Source organism: Otolemur garnettii, unplaced genomic scaffold (genome assembly GCF_000181295.1).
Source record: "Otolemur garnettii isolate 467f Iridium unplaced genomic scaffold, OtoGar3 scaffold00173, whole genome shotgun sequence".
Classification (NCBI taxonomy): Eukaryota; Metazoa; Chordata; class Mammalia; order Primates; family Galagidae; genus Otolemur; species Otolemur garnettii.
This window is the reverse complement of record NW_003852568.1, coordinates 2058949-2077448: the sequence shown is the minus strand read 5'-3', so window position 1 is coordinate 2077448 and position 18500 is coordinate 2058949. Positions and strand designations below refer to the sequence as shown.

General features: G+C 50.8%; 1 protein-coding gene across 1 annotated transcript in view; it reads left to right on the top strand.

The window, feature by feature from the left end:
• The window catches only part of MYO7B (myosin VIIB), an 86475-nt gene that overhangs the window by 48603 nt on the left and 19372 nt on the right, over window positions 1-18500 (top strand). Inside the window, exons 15-25 of the mRNA XM_003800337.3 lie at window positions 2016-2179; window positions 2452-2589; window positions 5898-6050; window positions 6705-6803; window positions 8343-8437; window positions 11465-11549; window positions 13090-13308; window positions 14203-14376; window positions 15042-15251; window positions 15398-15562; window positions 17744-17871. Of these exons, the coding sequence (XP_003800385.1) occupies window positions 2016-2179; window positions 2452-2589; window positions 5898-6050; window positions 6705-6803; window positions 8343-8437; window positions 11465-11549; window positions 13090-13308; window positions 14203-14376; window positions 15042-15251; window positions 15398-15562; window positions 17744-17871 (1630 nt within the window). The remainder of the gene's footprint in view (window positions 1-2015; window positions 2180-2451; window positions 2590-5897; window positions 6051-6704; window positions 6804-8342; window positions 8438-11464; window positions 11550-13089; window positions 13309-14202; window positions 14377-15041; window positions 15252-15397; window positions 15563-17743; window positions 17872-18500) is intronic.

Here is an 18500-nt window from a genome sequence, read left to right as displayed (position 1 = left end):
CCTGCCTCAGCCTCCCAAGTAGCTGGGACCACAGGCGCCCACCACAACCCCCGGCTATTTTTTGGTTGCAGCCGTCATTGTTGTTTGGCGGGCCCGGGCTGGATTCCAACCCACCACCTTAGGTATATCTGACTAGCACCTTAGCCACCTGAGCCACAGGCGCCGAGCCCATATATAAGTTTTTATGTGGACATATGTTTTAATTTCTCCTGAGTATGTGCGTGTATATATATACTCATTTTGACTTAAGTTTTGGATGTGTTAAGGGAGGCTCGGTAATGATTTTGGTCTTGCGGTGGTCAACCTACTGGTGTGCTTAGAAGAATGAGAAGGGTGGCCAATGTGCTGCTGTGATCAGGAAAGCTGGATGCCGGAGGGCCACCCACTCCCTGTGGCTCATGTGGAGAAACGAGGAGGTGCCCGTCTCCAAACTGGAGACATGGCTCCAGACAGATTCTTGCCTAGCAGGGCTGCTCTGCTTACATAGAGATGAGGTGTCAGGAGGTCAGGGGAAGAAACAGGGCAGCTCCTTCTGTTCCTACCAGATCCTGGCTTTGGATCAGAAAGGGAAAGGCCAGAATCAACAGGACCTGCAGGGTCCCAGGACACAAAGACGCTGCACTCATCCCCCACCTTCCATGAGCAATTCAAGGCTATGTTTTATTTTTTGAACTGACATGAATCTTATACACATGCTGTTATTAAGGTAGCTTCTTTCTAGATTTTCTGATTGCAAATGCTAGAGATATCTCTTAAAGCCATGCCTCCATTTTTTTTAAATCTTGCTGATGACCTTGGCTGCGTTTACTCTGCCTGCTAGAGCTGAGCCCAGAAGTGCCTCTACCCTCCCCTGGACCCCCAAACACCCAAGGAGCTCCCCACCCCAGGGTGGAGGAGGCTCTGCCTGATCTCAGAGGTTCAGGGTGTCATTGAGCGTCTGCCCCTCCCAGCACCTTGTGCAGCCATCCCTGGGCACCTGCAGGCAGAGGCGGGGAACAGGTTCCCTTCCCCTTTCCCACCCTGACACAGCCAGGGTCCCAAGACCCATACCAGGCTGTGCAGGTGTGTCCAGAGTGTGCCTTGAAAAGGTCGGGTAGCTTAAAGAGGGCAGGGTGACAGAGGAAATTGATGCCCTGGGGAGTTAGCCCTTGGAGACCAAGGAGTGCAGCCCCTGGCCTCATCTAAGCAGCTCATCTTCAGCACCTTCTAGTGTGCTTCTGCCCCTACTCCAGGGCTAGGCCATGCTTACCCATGGCTGGAAGGGAAAAGTGCGGTCTTCTCTGCCCAGGAGCCATACCTGCTTTAGGGGGCTCAGGCTACAGGGACAAATGTCATAGGCCAGGTGGGTTAAACTATAGAAATCCCTATTTCCCAGTTCTGAAGACTGGGAGTCCGAGATCAAGGTGTGGGCAGGGTTGGTCCCTTCTGAGGTCTCTGGTTTTGGTGTGTAGATGGCCACCTTCTTGCTGTGTCTTCACATGGCCTTCCCTCTGTGTATGTGTCCTAATCTCTTCTCACTATGACACCAGTTATACTGGATTCATGACCTCATTTCTGCCTCAATCACCTCTTTAAAGGCCCCATCTCAAAATACAGTCATGTTCTGATGTATAGAGAGTTAGGACTTAAACATATGAATTGGGGGGGACACAATTCATCTTATAACACTACCCCTCCCCCACTTCTGGAGCCTCAGTCGTCAGGCCAGAGGGGCCTGATCCCTAGAAGGACCTCCTAAGGCCTTTGTGAAGCAGAAAGAAGCTGGTGGCTTAGATGGGGTTGGAGTGGGGATGGGGATTGTGGTTGAAAATGTAGACAGTTGCAGCAACCTGGTGCTGGGTGGAGATAAGGGGCCATGCCAGGGTGGACGGGTAGAAAGTGTGTCTTCATTGTGGCCATCCTGGAGTAGCGGCTCTTCCAGGCATCCTGTGTCCCCACCCTACTGCTCTCTTCTTCCCAGTGGGTTGTGATGATGGCTGAGTGGGGCTAATGGGTGGACCCTTCTGTCCCCACAGGCTTCCTGGAGAAGAATCGAGATGTGTTGAGCACAGATATCCTCACCCTGGTTCATTCGTCCAAAAACAAGTTCCTGCGGGAGATATTCAATCTGGAACTGGCAGAGACCAAGCTGGGCCGCGGAACCATCCGCCAGGCAAAGGCAGGGAGCCAGCTCTTTAAGGTGGGCTCCTAGGCCCCCTCCACTCCTGGTCTGTCACTCCTGAGGGCCACAGGTCCAGGCAGATGTGCACAGAGCAGACAGTTTTACTCACCTCTGGGTCCCCAGGATACAGCCAGGTACCTGTATACAGTAGGCACCTGGGAAACCTGTGATGGATAGATGGATAGATGCCCCACAGGGACCTTGATAGGAGCCCTCCCTATGCTGTGGGTTAGCCATGTCCCTGGTGGCAGTTCCCCAGCCCCAGTTATACCCTGTGCTTCTGCCCACAGTCTACAGACTCAGCCAAGCGGCCTTCCACCTTGGCTGGCCAGTTTAAGCAGTCCCTGGACAAGCTGATAAAAATCCTGACCAACTGCCAGCCCTACTTCATCCGCTGCATCAAGCCCAACGAGTACAAGAAGCCACTGGTAATGGGGAAGGCTGGGGGCACGGGTTGGGAGGGGGCATTTCAGCTGTTAGCTGCCCCCACCCTATACATGAGGAGGCTGGGGTAAGGCAACCGTCTGGGTCAGTCCTCTTAGTCCTGCCATCAGCTTCTGCAAGTGCTGGCCAGGCTCTTGGCTTACCCGAACCTCAGTTTTCTCTTCCATGAAGTCAGACTCGCTTCTGCCTGCAGGGGAGGCGTGAGCTCTGCAGCACATGTCCTGTGTATAAACCACTCTCAATAAGTGGCAGCAACCACTCCTAGAACTTTAGGGGCTCATCCCACTCCTGGTCACCTGCTCACCAAGCCCCTCCTGTAGTGAAGGGGGTGGAAGCCTGGGGGCCACCCACCAGGGGTCCCTGCTCCATGGGCTGGGGACTCCTCAAAATGTGAGATGCCATCTGAAAGGATATTAAAGAGCTTAAAATGATCTTATAAGGAATAAATATTACATTAAATGAAATGCCTTTTTGAGAAGAACAAAACTATCTGAAATTTGATTTGCCCATGAAATCCAGGCTGTATCTCCCTTCTTGCTGCAATAGGAAGACATGAGACTTCTCTTGTTCCTTAACTACTGGGGAAAGTCACTGTGCTCCCAGAGACCCCTGTCCCCGCTCTGTGGGAGCTGCAGCACAGGAGGCCTAAGGCTGATGCTCGTTTGCTGGGCAGGAGGGGAGCCTCTGGCTAGGATGTAGTTCCCTGGTGGCAGCTGCCCTCTGGCGTGCTGTAGGGGAACTGGGCTGAGGGGCCAGGCAGGCTCATCCCCTCTTCTCGAGAGTGACACCTCAGGTGCTCATTTTTCTTTATTTCTCTTTTTTTAGAATGGTTGGATTAAGGTTTATTTATAGTTTATTGAATTCTGTCAGTAAGACAAACAGAGAGTATTACATACTTAGAAAAGATAAATCTACTACTTAAAACTATTTTTTAAATAGTTTTTTTATGGCAAGACATTTATAATTTACTTTTGGTTGTTTTGAAATGTACCCTTGCATTGTATACATTAGGCAAGACCCCAATAAATACCCTCCCTCCTCCCTCTACTGGCTCTCTCCCATCCCCTCCCCTCTCCCTCCTCTGCCCCCATTCTTGCTGGACTATATTTGTGTTTTAGCATTTGTATGAATGTGTAAGTGATTATATATTGGTTTCCTAACAGTATTGAGTACATTGGATACTTTTTTTTTCCATTCTTTTTTTTTTTTTTTGAGACAGTCTTACTTTGTTGCCCATGATAGAGGACCATAGCATCATAATTCACAGCAATCTCAAACTCTTGGGCTCAAGTAATTCTCTTGTCTCAGCCTTCTGAGTAGCTGGGACTACAGGCGCTCTCCAAACACCCAGCTACTTTTAGGGACAGGGTCTTGCTCAGGCTGGTCTCAGGTAATCCACCCACCTCAGTTTCCCAGAGTGCTAGGATTACAAGCATGAGCCACCGTGCCTGGTTTTTTTTTCCATTCTTGAAATACTTTACTAAGAAGAATGTGTTCCAACTCCATCCAGGTCAACATAAAAGATGTAAAGTCTCGGCTCGGCACCTGTGGCTCAAGTGGCTAAGGCACCAGCCACATATACCTAAGGTGGCGGGTTCAAATCCAGCCCGGGCCACCAAACAACAATGACAGCTGCAACCAAAAAAATAGCCGGGCATTGTGGCAGGCGCCTGTGGTCCCAGCTCCTTGGGAGGCAGAGGCAGGAGAATCGCTTGAGCCCAGGAGTTGGAGGTTGTTGTGAGCTGTTATGCCACAGCATTCTACCCAGGGGGACAGCTTGAGGCTCTGTCTCAAAAAAAAAAAAAAAAAAAGATGTAAAGTCGCCATCTTTTTATGGATGCATAGTATTCCATTCATGGATCGATAGGCATTTGGGCTGCTTCCACAACATGGCAATTATGAATTGGGCTGCAGTAAACATTCTAGTGCAAATATCTTTGTTGTAAAATGATTTTTGTTCATCTGGGTAGATACCCAGTAATGGAATTGCAGGATTAAACAGTAGGTCAACTTTTAGTTCCTTAAGAATTCTCCATACTTCTTTCCAAAAAGGCTGTATTAGTTTGCAGTCCCACCAGCCAGTAAAAGTGTTCCCTTCTCTTCACATCCACACCAACCTCTGTAGTTTTGAGATTTTGTGATGTGGGCTACTCTTACGGAAGTTAGATGATATCTCAAAGTGGTTTTGATTTGCATTTCTCTGATGTTAAAGATGATGAGCCTTTGTTCATGTGTTTTTTTCACCTATCATCTTCAGTGAAGTTTCTGTTCAAGTCTCTTGCCCACCAAGAAATGAGGTTGGTTGTTCTTTTCTTATTGATTTGAGTTCTCTGTAGATTCTAGTTATCAGATCTTTATTGGAATCATAACCTGCAAAAATCTTCTCTTACGCTGAAGGCTGTCTGTTTGCTTTACTGGTAGTGCCCTTAGCTGTGCAGAAGCTTTTTAGTTGATCAGATCCCAGTAATATATTTTTGGTGTTACTTCAATTGCCAGGGAAGTCCTCCCCATAAACTATTTCCCCAGGCCAATTTCTTCAAGTGTTTTTCCTGCACTCTCTTCTAGTATTTTTATAGTTTCATGTCTAAGTTTAAATCTTTTATCCGGTGAGGATCAATTTTTGTTGGTGGTGAAAGGCGAGGGTCCAGTCACCCACACCGTGCAGAGCGCTGGGAAACCGCCTGTAGGAAATGCTCAGTAAATAGCAGCTGAGGGCTGGGCCCAGGCTGGGCGATGTGGCTGGAGCCCTGCGCCTGGCTGCCACCCTGAGTCTCACAGCTAAGTATCGGTGCCTGCTGGGAGGGTTGTCCAATTGGAGGGCATTTGCCTGAGCCCCCAAGAGACCCCCTGGCTCTAGGTGGAGGGGGACTCTCTAGAAGCCAAGCCATTGCAGTCTTGGGGCCACTACGGAAGTCCAACACCCAGAGGAAAGCATCACGCCCAAAGTCCTCTATGCCAGCCTCCCCTGCCTCCAAGCAGGGGACAGCTCAGTTCCCCGGCCGGCTGCCCCCTCCAGGTATCCCTCCTTCATCCATCTCAGGGCAGGGAGAGACTAAGCTAACTAGAATAATTTCTGCCTCTAAGTGTGAGATTGATTTCTTCATTCTGCTGCTGTGTGGGTGGCGCTGAGGCTGGAAATGCTCAGGCCAGCGCCCAAGCAGACGCGCAGGGAGGCATGCACAGAACTCTGTGTCCCCGGTACTCTGCGTATCTTGAGAGCGGTGGAGTGTGTGCTGTGTGGCCACCACGCAGAGCGCGGCCTCTGCACTCAGTCCCCCGCGTCTGCCCGCAGCTCTTCGACCGGGAGCTGTGCTTGCGGCAGCTGCGCTACTCAGGCATGATGGAGACCGTGCTCATCCGAAAGTCGGGCTTCCCCATCCGCTACTCATTCGCGGAGTTCTCCCAGAGGTTCCGCGTGCTGCTGCCCAGCGACGTGCGGGCTCAGGTGCGCCACCGTCCTCCGCTCGCGCGATCAGGGCCACCGCTGCGCAGTCCTCGTCCTCCCTCTCCGCCTGGGGCACCTCCAGCCCCAGTGCCAAGGGCCTCCTACTGCCCCCTAGTGCCCAGGCCCCCAGATCCCCTCACCAGGATCTCAATCCTTTCCCTTCCTCCTTCCTCCCGCCCTCCCCTCTTGCTCTCCCAGCACCACTGGCTCGCTCCGGGGCTGGGGAACCCCAGCAGCTGAAGCACACGTGCAGTTTTACAGCAAATGCTGTTCCCACGGGGCAGAAAGTCAGGGAGCTGAGGTGTGGCTAGGGAGCAGTTAGGGCCAGGGAGTCCTTCCCCTCCTGCCTGAACCCTCAGCCATCCTGAAGTTTGTTCTGGCCTGGGGCTAAGTATTGAGGCCCCTGGACAAGGGATGCCCGTGACCCTGAAGCCTGGGCCCAGTCTGCCCACCTAGTTCGGCTCCTTGACCTGAGGTGCCCTCTGTGCCTGTCCCCAGGGCAGCCCCTGGCAGTGGAGCCGGTGGGAATAGGAGGAAGATACCCATCCCCAGACCTCACTCTCCAAGGGGGTCTCTGCTTCAGCATGCTCAGAGCCAGCCCTTTTTCTTTTCTTTCTTTTCTGTTTTTGAGCCAACCCTTTTCCTATTTGGCAGCTTAAAGACAAGTTCCGTGAAATGACCATAGGCATTGCTGACACGTGTCTGGGGACAGACAAAGACTGGAAAGTGGGCAAGACCAAAATTTTCCTGAAGGTGAGACCTGGAGAAACCAGCTTCCTAGAGCATGTGGGACCGATCAGCTCCTGCACCAGGCCTGGTCTCTACTCTTGTGCCCTGAGCCAAGGCCACTGGTGCCAGCTCTGTGCCCTTTGGGAGTGCCAGGTGTAGAGTCATGGTAGGAGCAATCAAGGTGGGGGAAACACCTGGAAAGGCCAGCCCAGAGTCTGGGGGTCCAGGAAGTTTCTTGGAGAGGAATCCCTAGGGTAAGATGGGAAGGAGGTGCCTCCCAGACACAGCCCAAGAGCACTAAGGGACTTAAGCTGGGCTCCCCATGTGCTCTAAACAGGCTGCCCTCGTGCCGGGGGTCAGAGCCTGCAGCAGGGCTCTCCAGAGCCCACAGAGGGCAGGCATGACAGTGGAAGGCTGCAGTGTGTTGACTCTGTGAACTGACTTGTACCTAGTTGGCTCATACAAGCCTCACCACCACCTGCCTCCCGCACAACAGACAGGAGCCTGAGGTCAGGTACAGACAGTCTTGTGGCCCTCCAGGATTGCCAGTTGGGTCAAAGAGCCACCAGGGAGAGACTCTCCCTGTGCCCTATCCTCCTAACCCTGGGGACAAGCACAGGGAGAGGGAAGAGGAAGAAGAGATGGAGCCAGGAGGCTGCCTTGCCAGCTCACTGAGCCCACCCTCCCCATCCCCACTGCTCCTTCCTCTTCCCCCATAGTGACTGCCTAGTTGCCGTCATCTATCCTACAGGGACCTCCTGGTCCCAGCCCTCAAGTCGGTCTGTGTATGCATTAGTCAGGCTGGTGCTGGGCTCTGGGGCTCAGACAGGGAAAAGAAGCAGAGGGCTTGTGATTTGGCTGGGAGATGAGGCCTGCAGAGAGGATACCCCAGGGCACTGCCAGAAGGGTGGAACAGGTGGCAAGGGCCACAGGGGCATTGGGGTGAGGTCAGTGTGGACAGATGGCCAAGGAGGCTTGAGGGCACTCCTGGCTGTGGTCCGTCTCTGTTGCCCAGTGCGTGTGGTGGGAAGTGTGGTCCAGGCAGGAAGGGCCATTGAGGCCCCAGCCTCTCACAGTTCACGGGAGGGCCACACTGCTCTGTGTCTGCAGAGATAGCCCTGTCTTCCTGGGGATGAGATGCCAGATCTGTGCCTGTCACCCTGGGGCATGGTGACACCCAGGGATGAATAAGGACCATCTGTCTCAGACCCTGAGTCCAACTCACAGGTTGCCAGAAACATTTTTATACTGAGCAAGCATAGGTTTTATACTGTCAAATGCAAAGTGGAGTGCTCAGCTTCAGGTAAACGTGTCCCTTCTTGGATTCCTCGGAGTGGAAATGAAGGTTGGCAGGTTGGATTAGCAGGTAGAGGAAGGTGAAGTGGGAGTCCTTGAATCTGAGCTGGGAGATGTAGCTGCAGCTCCTGTCTCTCAGCCACATGCTGGTCAGTCTAAGGGTCCCTTCTTTAGCTTGAGAGACACTGCCTTCTGGGGACAGCATCAGGAAGGGGGTGCAGAGATGAGGGCAGGACAGCTCTGTGATGGCTTCTCTCCTGTTCCCAGGATGACCAGGACAGTCTGCTGGAGATACAGAGGAACCAGGCCCTGGACAGAGCGGCAGTCAGCATCCAGAGAGTCCTGCGGGGCTACAAACACAGGTACTGCCCCTCCCCAAGTCACCACCTGCCATGTCCCCGACAAACTGGGGTCACATATTCCTGCAGGAAATGTTGTGCCACTTCCTTCAGCCTTCTGTGGTTTCTGATGAGAAACCCGCTGTCATTCAAAGTGGTTTTCCTCCTATAGGTAATGCACTGTTTTCCTCTCATTGCCTTCCTGATTTTTTGCATTTGGTTTTCAGAAGTTTGACTATGATGTGTCTTGGTATGGATTTATTCGGATTTATTCTGCTTTGAGATTGTTCAGCTTTTTGAATCTGTAAGTTTATGCCTCTTGCCAAAGTTATAACCTATCAGCCCTCATGTCCTCCATTTAGCTTTTTTAGAGCTGCCACTTTCTTCTTTCCTTCCAGAACTCTGATGACCCTTTGCTGGAGCCCTGCTGGTTCCTGGGGCCCTGTTCATTTTCTTTCTATCTATCTCTCCCTGTTTTTCAGGCTGAGCAATTTCTGCCGTTCTGTCCTCACACTTACTGATTCTTTCCTCTGTTATCTCCAGTCTGCTGCTGAGCTCATTCAGTGAGGTGAATTTTTCTTTTTCCAATTAGGATATTTTTTAGTTCTAAAATATTCATTTAGGTCTACTTTATATCTTCTTCTTTTTTCTTTTTTTTACTGATTCTTTCTATGTTCTTATTTATTTCAAATGTGTTCAAAATTTCTCACTGAAGTGTGTTTACATCCTATATATTTTGTCAGATTTAGACCTAAAGGATATTTTCCCCCTAGATAGGGTCTCACTCTCTCACCCAGACTCACCCCATCCCATTAATCACAGATGTTCTTAATGAAGAATCTAGACTGGTGAATCCTTTCCAGAAAGTTCTCAATTTTCTTTGCCCAGATCCATCAGAGGAATCACTACTATGGCAGCTATAGCCTTAATAAGGGTATTTCTTAAATAGAAGACTTCAAAGTCAAAATTGCTTCTTGGCCCATGGGCTGCAGGACAGATGTTGTGTTAGCGGGCGTGAAAACATCATTAATCTTCAGGATGGATGTTGTGTTAGGAGGCGTGAAAACAGCAATTTCTTTGTACATTATCAGAGCTCTTGGGTGACCAGATGCATTATAAGTGAGCAGAAATATTTGGAATCTTTTTTTTTCTTTAAGCAGTAGATCTCGACATTGGGCTTAAAATATTCAGTGAATGGTACTATAAATGTGCTGTCATCCAGGGTTTGTTGTTCCATTTCTAGAGCATTGGCAAAGTAGATTTAGCATAATTCTTTTTTTTTTTTTATTGAATGGTAACTATGTACATTAATGCACTTCTGGGGTACAGTGTGGGGTTTTCACATGCAATCTGAAATACTTCCATCAAACTGGTCAACACAGCCTTCATGTCATTTTCTCAGTTATTTTTTTAAAATGTTCACATTCTAGATTTAGCATAATTCTTAAGGGTGCTAGGATTTTCAGAATAGTAAATGAGCACTGGCTTTAACTTAGTCACCAACTGCTTTTTTTTTTTTGGCCAGGGCTCGGTTTGAACCGGCGCCCTACCCTTTTGAGCCACAGGCGCCCTACCCTTTTGAGCCACAGGTGCCACCCATCACCAACTGCTTCAACCCCTAACGAGAGTCAGCCTGTCCTTTGAAGCTTTAAAGTCAGATACTGACGTCTCCTCTCTATCAACATCTTAACTTGGCATTTTTTACCAGTATAAGCCTATTTCAATGACATGGAAAATCTTTTCTTTAGGTAGCCGCCTTCAATTGTCTTAGCCAGATCTTCTGAATAATTTGCTGCACCTTCTGCATCAGCCCTTGCCGCTTCACTTTGCCTCACAGTGTTATGGGCGTATGGAGATTGTTTCTTTCCTTAAACTTCATGAACCAACCTCTGCTAGCTTCAGACCTTTCTTCTGCAGCTTCCTCGCCTCTCTCAGCCTTTACAGAAGAGAGTTAGAGTCTTTCTCTGGATTAGACTTTGACTTAAGGGACCGTTGTGGCTAGTTTGATCTTTCCAGATCAAACTTTCTCTGTCTCAGCAGTAAGGCTGCTTTGCTTTCTTATCATTTTATGCTCACTGGAGGAACACTTTTAATTCCCTTCAAGAACTTTTCCTTTGCATTCACAACCCGCTGTTTGGCACGTGAGGCCTGGCTTTCATCCTTGGTAGGCTTTCCACATGCCTTCCTCGCTGAGCTTCATTATTTTTACCTTCTGATTTAAAGTTAGAGACTTGCAAGTCTTTCACTTGAACATTTAGAGGCCATTGTAGGGTTAACAATCGGCCTGATTTCAATAGTGCTGTGTCTCAGGGAATAGCAAGGCTGGAGGAGAGGTAGAGAGGGGAATGGCCAGTCTGCGGAGCAGTCAGACACACATTGATCAAGTTTGCATCTTACATGCTGCGGTTTGTGGCACCTCAAAGATCACAGATCACCGTAACATATGTAATAATAATGGAAAAGTTCGAAAAGGGGCTACCGCAACAGGAGGGGTTTTAAGAATTAACAAAATGTGATACAGACACGGAGTGATCACACACTGTTGGAAAAAAATCATGCTGATAGACTTGCTTGACACAAGGGCCACAAACCTTCAGTTTGTAGAAATGCAGTATCTGTGACGTGCGGTTAAGTTACAGCACACAAAACGCAGTATGTCTCTGTACAGCTGTCTGCACCAAACTTGCCTGGAGGTATCTCTGCCTCTCTGTGTCCAACCCCGGTGGCTGGAGAAGGGGGTCTGGCAAGTAATAACTAGTTAGGAATGAATTTTATCCCTTCATAGTTTAAGGGGCATAGAGAAAAATAAAGAAGAGTTTTTTGATTACTTTAAAAACTGGACTGTCATTATTCATAAATTTGGGTTGTCCGCAGTAGATTTTATGTTCTTCATCTGCCCGTGTCTTTTGGTCTAGAAAGGCTTCTGAGAAAATGTATTGTTTTCATTTTACCAACTTTGTAATCCTTCTTCCCTTTGAAATCAATTCCCCTACAAAGGAGTCCAAACGTCTGGGGTTGTTCCACGACTCTGGCTTACATTTCCTCTCCTAGGCAGGAGTTCCTGAAGCAGAGGCGGGCAGCCGTGACCCTCCAGGCCGGGTGGAGAGGCTACTGTGACAGGAAGAATTTCAAGCTGGTGAGAGAGCTCCCTGGGAGGCTGGGCCCGCATTAAGTGGATGACTGTTGGATAAAAGACAATTTTTTTTAAAGACTTTGTTGGTCTTGGTAGAGTGCTGTGATATCATGCATCATAGCTCCCAGCATCCTCAAACTCTTGGGCTCAAACCATCCTCTTGCCTCTGCCTCCTGAGTAGCTGGGACTACAGGCTCCCACCCTCCACATGCTTGGCTATTTTTAGAGATGGAGTCTTGCTCTTGCTCCGGCTGGACTTGAACTCCTGAGCTCAAGCAATCCACCTCGGCCTCCCAGAATGCTAGGATTATAGGCATGAGCCACTGCTCCCAGCCTTAAAAGACAAATTTTTGAAGTTTGTTTTTCTGAACCAGAGATCTCATGCAGGAAGGATCAAATCACTCAGAGGTGCAATCAGACCTCAGTCTCCCATGTTTTCTAGCCTACTGTAGTCTCCAGCCTGTGGCTTGTGACCTCCAAAATGTTCTCCTGAAGAATTCTGAGCATCTCCAGAGCTAGGCTAAGTGTCATGCTCTGAAATGAAATAATGCCTGTCCCTTCCCAACTTACAGGGAATGACATGAGTAAATGAATTGGTTATTCTGTTTCTAACACCCCTTCCTGATTTATCTCTTAACCACAGGCACTTGCTAATGAGTAACTGATCAACAAATTCACTAGAGTAACTGAAACATGATCTCTTTCCTTTTGCATGGACATGACTGTGGTTGTGACATATAGTGGTCACATCAGCAAGACTGGCCCAGGCCTTTCTGCATTCCATGCTCACAAAGGGCACAGGAGTAGTTGACCTGTATGGGAAGGCTCCCTGGGGCCTGTTGCTCTGCATGTGCCATTTAATTTAATATTAAACCAACCATATAGTCAAGGGACTGAGGGGGGTTAGGTGGTTTCCCCCAGAGCACACAGTTAAAAGCTAAAGAGCTGGGGTTTGGATGCAGGGTTATATGACTTACAAGGCCTGAAGTCAACCCATTGGGTTGGTTTTAAGAAGCCGACAAGGCTTGTCATGAGGTCTCGGGGCTGCTGTTGCCCAGGGATGTCTGTAGTCCAGAGGCAGGTGTTCATTCATTTCTCATTTCACTTTTATTTTAAAGGTGCCCTGACAGTCTAGCTTGATGGAGCTGGCTGTAGGGCTCCACACAGGTGTGCTCCCTCTGACATGTTTGCTGGACTTGGTTGGCAGATGTGAAAAACACTGCCCACCTCTGGAATCCTCTTGCCCATATGAAATCCAATCTGATTCTCTCTGTCCATGGCCCCCAGGAGACCACTTAATGATTTATGTTATTTTATAAATGCTTGTTTAGCACTTATTTGCAGGTCAGGTTCTATCTTAGGTACCTTACGAGCAATAACTCTCTCAATGTGCTCACACTTATAGGTGTGTGCAATTCTAACACCAGCTCTTTGCCAAAAAGCAGCTGACTATTAAGCTGCTCTGCAAGGTCTCCTGGGGAATACAGTCTGTTTCCCGGAGGGCCTTCCCACCCTTGAGCCGGCCTTCCTCTTGCCTCTGCAGATCCTTGTGGGCTTTGAGCGCCTGCAGGCCATTGCACGGAGCCATCTGCTGGCCAGGCAATACCAGGCCATGCGGCAGAGAGTGGTCCGGTTGCAGGCCCTCTGCAGGGGCTACCTGGTGCGCCAGCAGGTTCAAGCCAAGAAGAGGGCGGTGCTGGTCATTCAGGCCCATGCCAGAGGCATGGCTGCCCGGCGGAGCTTCCAGCAACGGAAAGCCAGTGTAAGTGGTCACCCAGCCTCTTGGGCAGGTGGGGCTGGCAGCAGCCCAACCAGACAAAGGAAGGCAGGAGGAATGGGCGGCCATAATGGCACTCTCACCAGAAGCTCCTTTGGAAAATCCTCACCCTCAAGTTAAAAATTACTCAAGAACATGACAAGGATACAGGAGGCAAATTAGGAGGCACCTTCTGGGCTGAAAGACAAGAGACAGCTCTTTCCTGTCTCTGGCCAAAGTCAGTTGTACAGTAGCCCATCACACCTTGGAACCTTGGTCACCTGTGAGAGCTTACAGGCCATAGCATGGGAGAGGCATCCAATGGGCAGGGCAACCTTAAGCCGGGACCCTGGAGGTTGAGCTCCCTAATCTCTTCTCTTTCACCTTAGGGGTAATCTTTCAGGCAGGGGTGGTTGGTTCCCCAGGAAGGCCAGATGAGCTTTGAGAGGCTACCCTTCCATGGAGGGAGCAAAGGCCCTGGTTATTGGGCTGTGCATGACAGCTCCAGGGACAGAGAAATACCAAGGGAACAGCCCTGTGTCTAGGAAGCTGGGAGGACAGGGAGTGGGGGAGAGGGGATGGCACCAAGATACATCTACTTGGGTTTTATACCTCAGTTCTGGGGGTCCCTGGAATTTGAGGTGGTGTCTCAGGGGCCATGAGGAGGAAGAATAAGCCAGCAACCTCACCTCTCTGGACCTCTTATTTATACTGGGAAATGGAAAGCCTTGGCTAGTTGATCTCTAGTCACTCTTGTTGGTAAAATCTATTATTTTAGAGCCAAATGTTGATTGGACAAATGATGGCAGGATGAGGCTTACTTGGCTTCAGAAAGTGCTTGCTCTGTGAGGTAGGCAGAGCTGGGTCCATGGTAACCTCGCCCCAAAGGGCTGTGTGCAGGTACCGCTGGTCATCCCGGCAGCAGAAGAGCAGAAGAATGAAAGTGCCCTCCCCACCACAAAGCGCAAGTCCATCTACGACACCATCACCGACACAGAGATGGTGGAGGAAGTGTTCGGCTTCCTCCCTGCCATGATTGGGGGACAGGAGGGCCAGGCCTCACCGCTCTTTAAGGTGAGACCAGCCTGTGTTTCCAAGTCTACCCAGGCTCCTTGAGAAGCCAACCAACTAGGGGAGCTGCCTGGGAGTGGCCAGGTGTGTGCCACAGCCCAAGCAGTCCCGGGAGGAGGGGAGTGAACGTGGGTTTCTGCAGCCAAAACCCTTCCACTGCAGTACTTCCCAGAGCCTTTTCTCTCCCAGTGTCCCGACTGTCACGCAGCATCCCCAGCCCACCCCTGAGTGCCTTGGGGACTGCCTTCTGCTGAATGTGACCTTAAGGCAGAATGCAGGAGGAGCAGCACCCCAGCTGTCCTCTGTGGACCCAAACTACACTCTGCCTCCTCCCTTGTGTAGCAGGCAGCAGGCACTGGGACCCCTCCGCCAAAAGCTCGGTCCCCTGCCCTGAGGGAAGTGGGGAAGGGATGGGGGAGTGTATGGCCCTGTCTGCAGGGCAGGCTGTTCAGGGTCCTGCTGCCAGGTGGCTGGCATACTGCAGCAGCCCACACAGGCACCAGGGGACATGGGCAGGTGTCTCTGTACCCAGTGAAGAGCCAGACTGACACTTCTCGGGCTCTACAGCCCCCCCAGCGATACCCTCCAGCTTTCTGTTGAAAGTTAGCTGACTAGTTGGCTGTGTCTGAAAGGACAGCTGACCCGTGTTCTTTCTCACCTATCCCCAGGATTTGGAAGCAAAGACCCAGAAGCTCCCCGAGGTTGACCTGGACACAGTCCCCATGCTGGAAGAGCCCGAGGAGGACATGGATGACCTGGCCGGATACACGTTCCCCAAGTTCGCTGTGACTTACTTCCAGAAAGCAGCCAGCCACACACACATCCAGCAGCCCCTCCGATACCCACTGCTCTACCATGAGGACGATGCTGACTGCTCGGTACCTGGGGTTCTTGGGTTTCTGGAGAACCAGTGGCTTAGGACACTCCTAGAACCTGGAGTCTGACCTGTGGTTTGGAGGAAACAAGGAAGGGACCCCAGTGCTGGGAGCTGGCTACCAGCCGGGCCTCTGTCTCATTTCCCCAGGCTGCCCTGGCTGTGTGGAACATCATCCTGAGGTTCATGGGTGACCTCCCAGAGCCAGTGCTGTATGCCAGGAGCAGGCAGGGCAGCTCGGTGATACAGCAGCTCCACCACACGCTGGACAGGGAGGGCAGTGCCCAGCGTCTGCAGCAAGGGAAGTCTTCACAGGTAAGTGGCAGGTGAGGGTGGGCCCAGCCCTGGGAAGCTGTGCAGGAAATGGGGGCAGGTCTAGGAGCCCTCCCATTGCCACTACCTGCTGAACCCAGCCCCTGAGCCAGGGCACCTGTGAACTTTCAGTCTTGACTTGCACTTGGAAACTTGTGAGATTTCTGAATTATATAATCATTAATGAAGAAACTGCCCTGGACTCTCCTATTGTGGTTTGACTTGAACTCGATTCAAATGTGTATAATAGTAATGACATCAGATGCTGCCATTGACTGACAGCCTATGTGGCAGCTGCTGCTCTTCATCCAATCCCCAGGTGGGCCAGAGCTGCAAGGTGGGGGTTGTTATGTATGTTTATAGCTCAAGAAATGTGGACGTGAAATGACCTGCCCCCAGATCACAAGGGACACATGTGCAGGACCTGGACTTTGAATCCATTCTGCTGATTCAAGGACCATATTCTTGACCTAAGCCCTACCCTGCCCTCTGACGGGAGTTCACTCATACCCATTTTGGTCAGAAGTCCTTCCTATACCCCAGTGTCATGCTGTAATCATGGTGGAGCTAACCAAGGAGTTATACAGCAGAGACAACACTTGGGCCCCACACACCAGTTCCCTGGGTGCGACTCAGCTCAGATCCCTAGGGGTCCTGGGTGCAGACTATGTAGAAACCTCAAGGACTCTGCACACCCAACCACATGGCCAACCCAGTCCAGAAAGTGCATGAGAGTCACCTGGGCCCAAGCCCTCAGTCCTTGGTCTCTGGAGTTGTGGGCTCTACCAGGGCATGTTAGGTATCTATTACTATGTAACAAATCACCCCAAATTTAGCTACTTAAAATGGCACACATTTATTATCTCACACAGTCTCTGAGGGTTAGGAGCAGCTTCATGGGAAAGTTCTCGTTCAGGATCTGTCATGAGGCTGCCGTCACTTCATCTCCTGGGGTTGAAGAGGTCCATTCCCAAAACTGCTCATTCACTTGACTGTTGGCAGGATGCCGCCGTTCCTCCCCATGAGGAGGAGAGGAGCTCCCCGTGAGCTGCCTGAGCATCCTCACAACATAGCAACCACTCAGGGACAGGGCCCTGGGAGGCAGGCCGTCTACCCTGCACTTCTGGGGAGTGGACTGGGGGAAGCAGGACTGGCTTCCTGGAGGTCAGATCTTGGGTTTTCCTTCCTGCATGTGTTTGTTAAGTGCCTGCTGTGTGTCCCACACACAGGGCAGTAAGCCAAGCCCGCCCCACCGCCCTCACGCCACTTGCCAGGTACTGTGTCATCTCACAGTCGAACCCTGTGTGGCTACCAGATTTGCCCCAGCCAGAAGCTGGTGCCTGGGCCTGGACTAGGCTGATCTCAACCCATGTCCAGTCCCACACTGAGCTCCAATTTTGGTAACAAATTCTTCCCATGACCCCATCATGACAAACAAGGTCTGGCCTCTGCCTAAAGAGACTGACAGATCCTAAGGGCTGGGGGACAATCCCTGTCCTGTCTGGACCCCAGCTCAGAGCCTGAGCTCTTTTGATCTCCTGCAGGCCTCTGCCTGGCAGACCCCACCTGCTCTGTTCCATCTGCCAAATTTTTACTGAGAGTGATCCATGGCTTGGGGCTGTCCTAAGCACCTGGGCTCACACCCAGTCCTGCCTCTAAGATCTTAAATGGGGAAAGGAACAAGCTTTGCAATCAGAAGAACAGTTGAACCCCTCCTAGAAGGCTGGTGAGCCGTTGTTGTCTAGTCTCTTGCCCTCCCTGGGCCTTTATTTTGGAAGTGAGGGTGGTGATGTGGCCCTATGAGTGTTATGAAGCTTGTGTGGTGCTGGTGCACTATAGCTGAGGCCAGGAAATGTCTGGGTAAAAGGGACACTCACTCCCCCGGTGGCTGCAGGGTCAGTAGCATTGAGGTAAGCCCAGTCTTAGGACAGCCCCAAGGCTTGGTTGTTCTTGAACTGTCCCCTTCCACAGAGGCCCGACCGCAAGGACAAGGGAACCAAGGAGATCTCCTCCATGAAGCTGAAGCGGTCTTCCCGGCTCATGGGCCAGGTGAGCCCTGGGGTCAGGACCTCAGCCTACTCCCTGCAGGGCTCCAGGCTGTCACTTCCCTCCTTGCTTAACAGTTTCCTCCTTGGCAAATGGGGAGAATCACAGCTGCCCTGACAGCCATCTTTGGGATTCAAGGTGGCCAGCCAGCTGAACACTGGGGAGGAGACATTTGAGCCCAGTGGCCTAGTGGCAGACCGCCCCATGTCCAACCTGGAGAAGGTGCACTTCATCGTCGGCTACGCCATCCTGCGGCCCGGGCTCAGGTCAGTGCCCCCCACCCCACTCCCATTGACAGCTGGGCTCTCAATCTGGGACCACAGCCTCCTCCCCACCCTCAAGACACTTTGGTCCTGGGGTCTGCAATCCCGGTCTCAGGACAGCAGAGACTGCGGTCACTAGGGTTCTCTGCTCACTCTGCATTAAGAAAACCCATGAGAAAAACTCAGTTTTAGGGAAACAGATTCATCATGGGCTGGAGAATTCATTTAGAACATGCTTTAGCGTAAGATCCTGTAAATGAGCAAGTTCCTCATTTACATTATATGTATTCTGCTTTTTATACAATTTGCCGTATGGGAATTGGATTTTCACACTTGTTATAAAAAATACCTATAGTCAGACTGTGAATACCGTATTCTCCATCCACAGTTGGTTGAATTGGTAGAATGTGCCCCCACAGGTACAGAGGGCTGACTGTGTACTGCTTCAAGGGACAGACCACTGTATTTCAGGGGATCACTTAATCTAAGTTAATATTTTAAACTAGATTTGGGAACTTTTTGGTCATTACTTCTTTAAATATTTTTTCTGGGCTCGGCGCCTATAGCTCAACCGGCTAAGGCGCCAGCCATGTACACCTAAGGTGGCGGGTTCGAATCCCCAGCCCGGACCC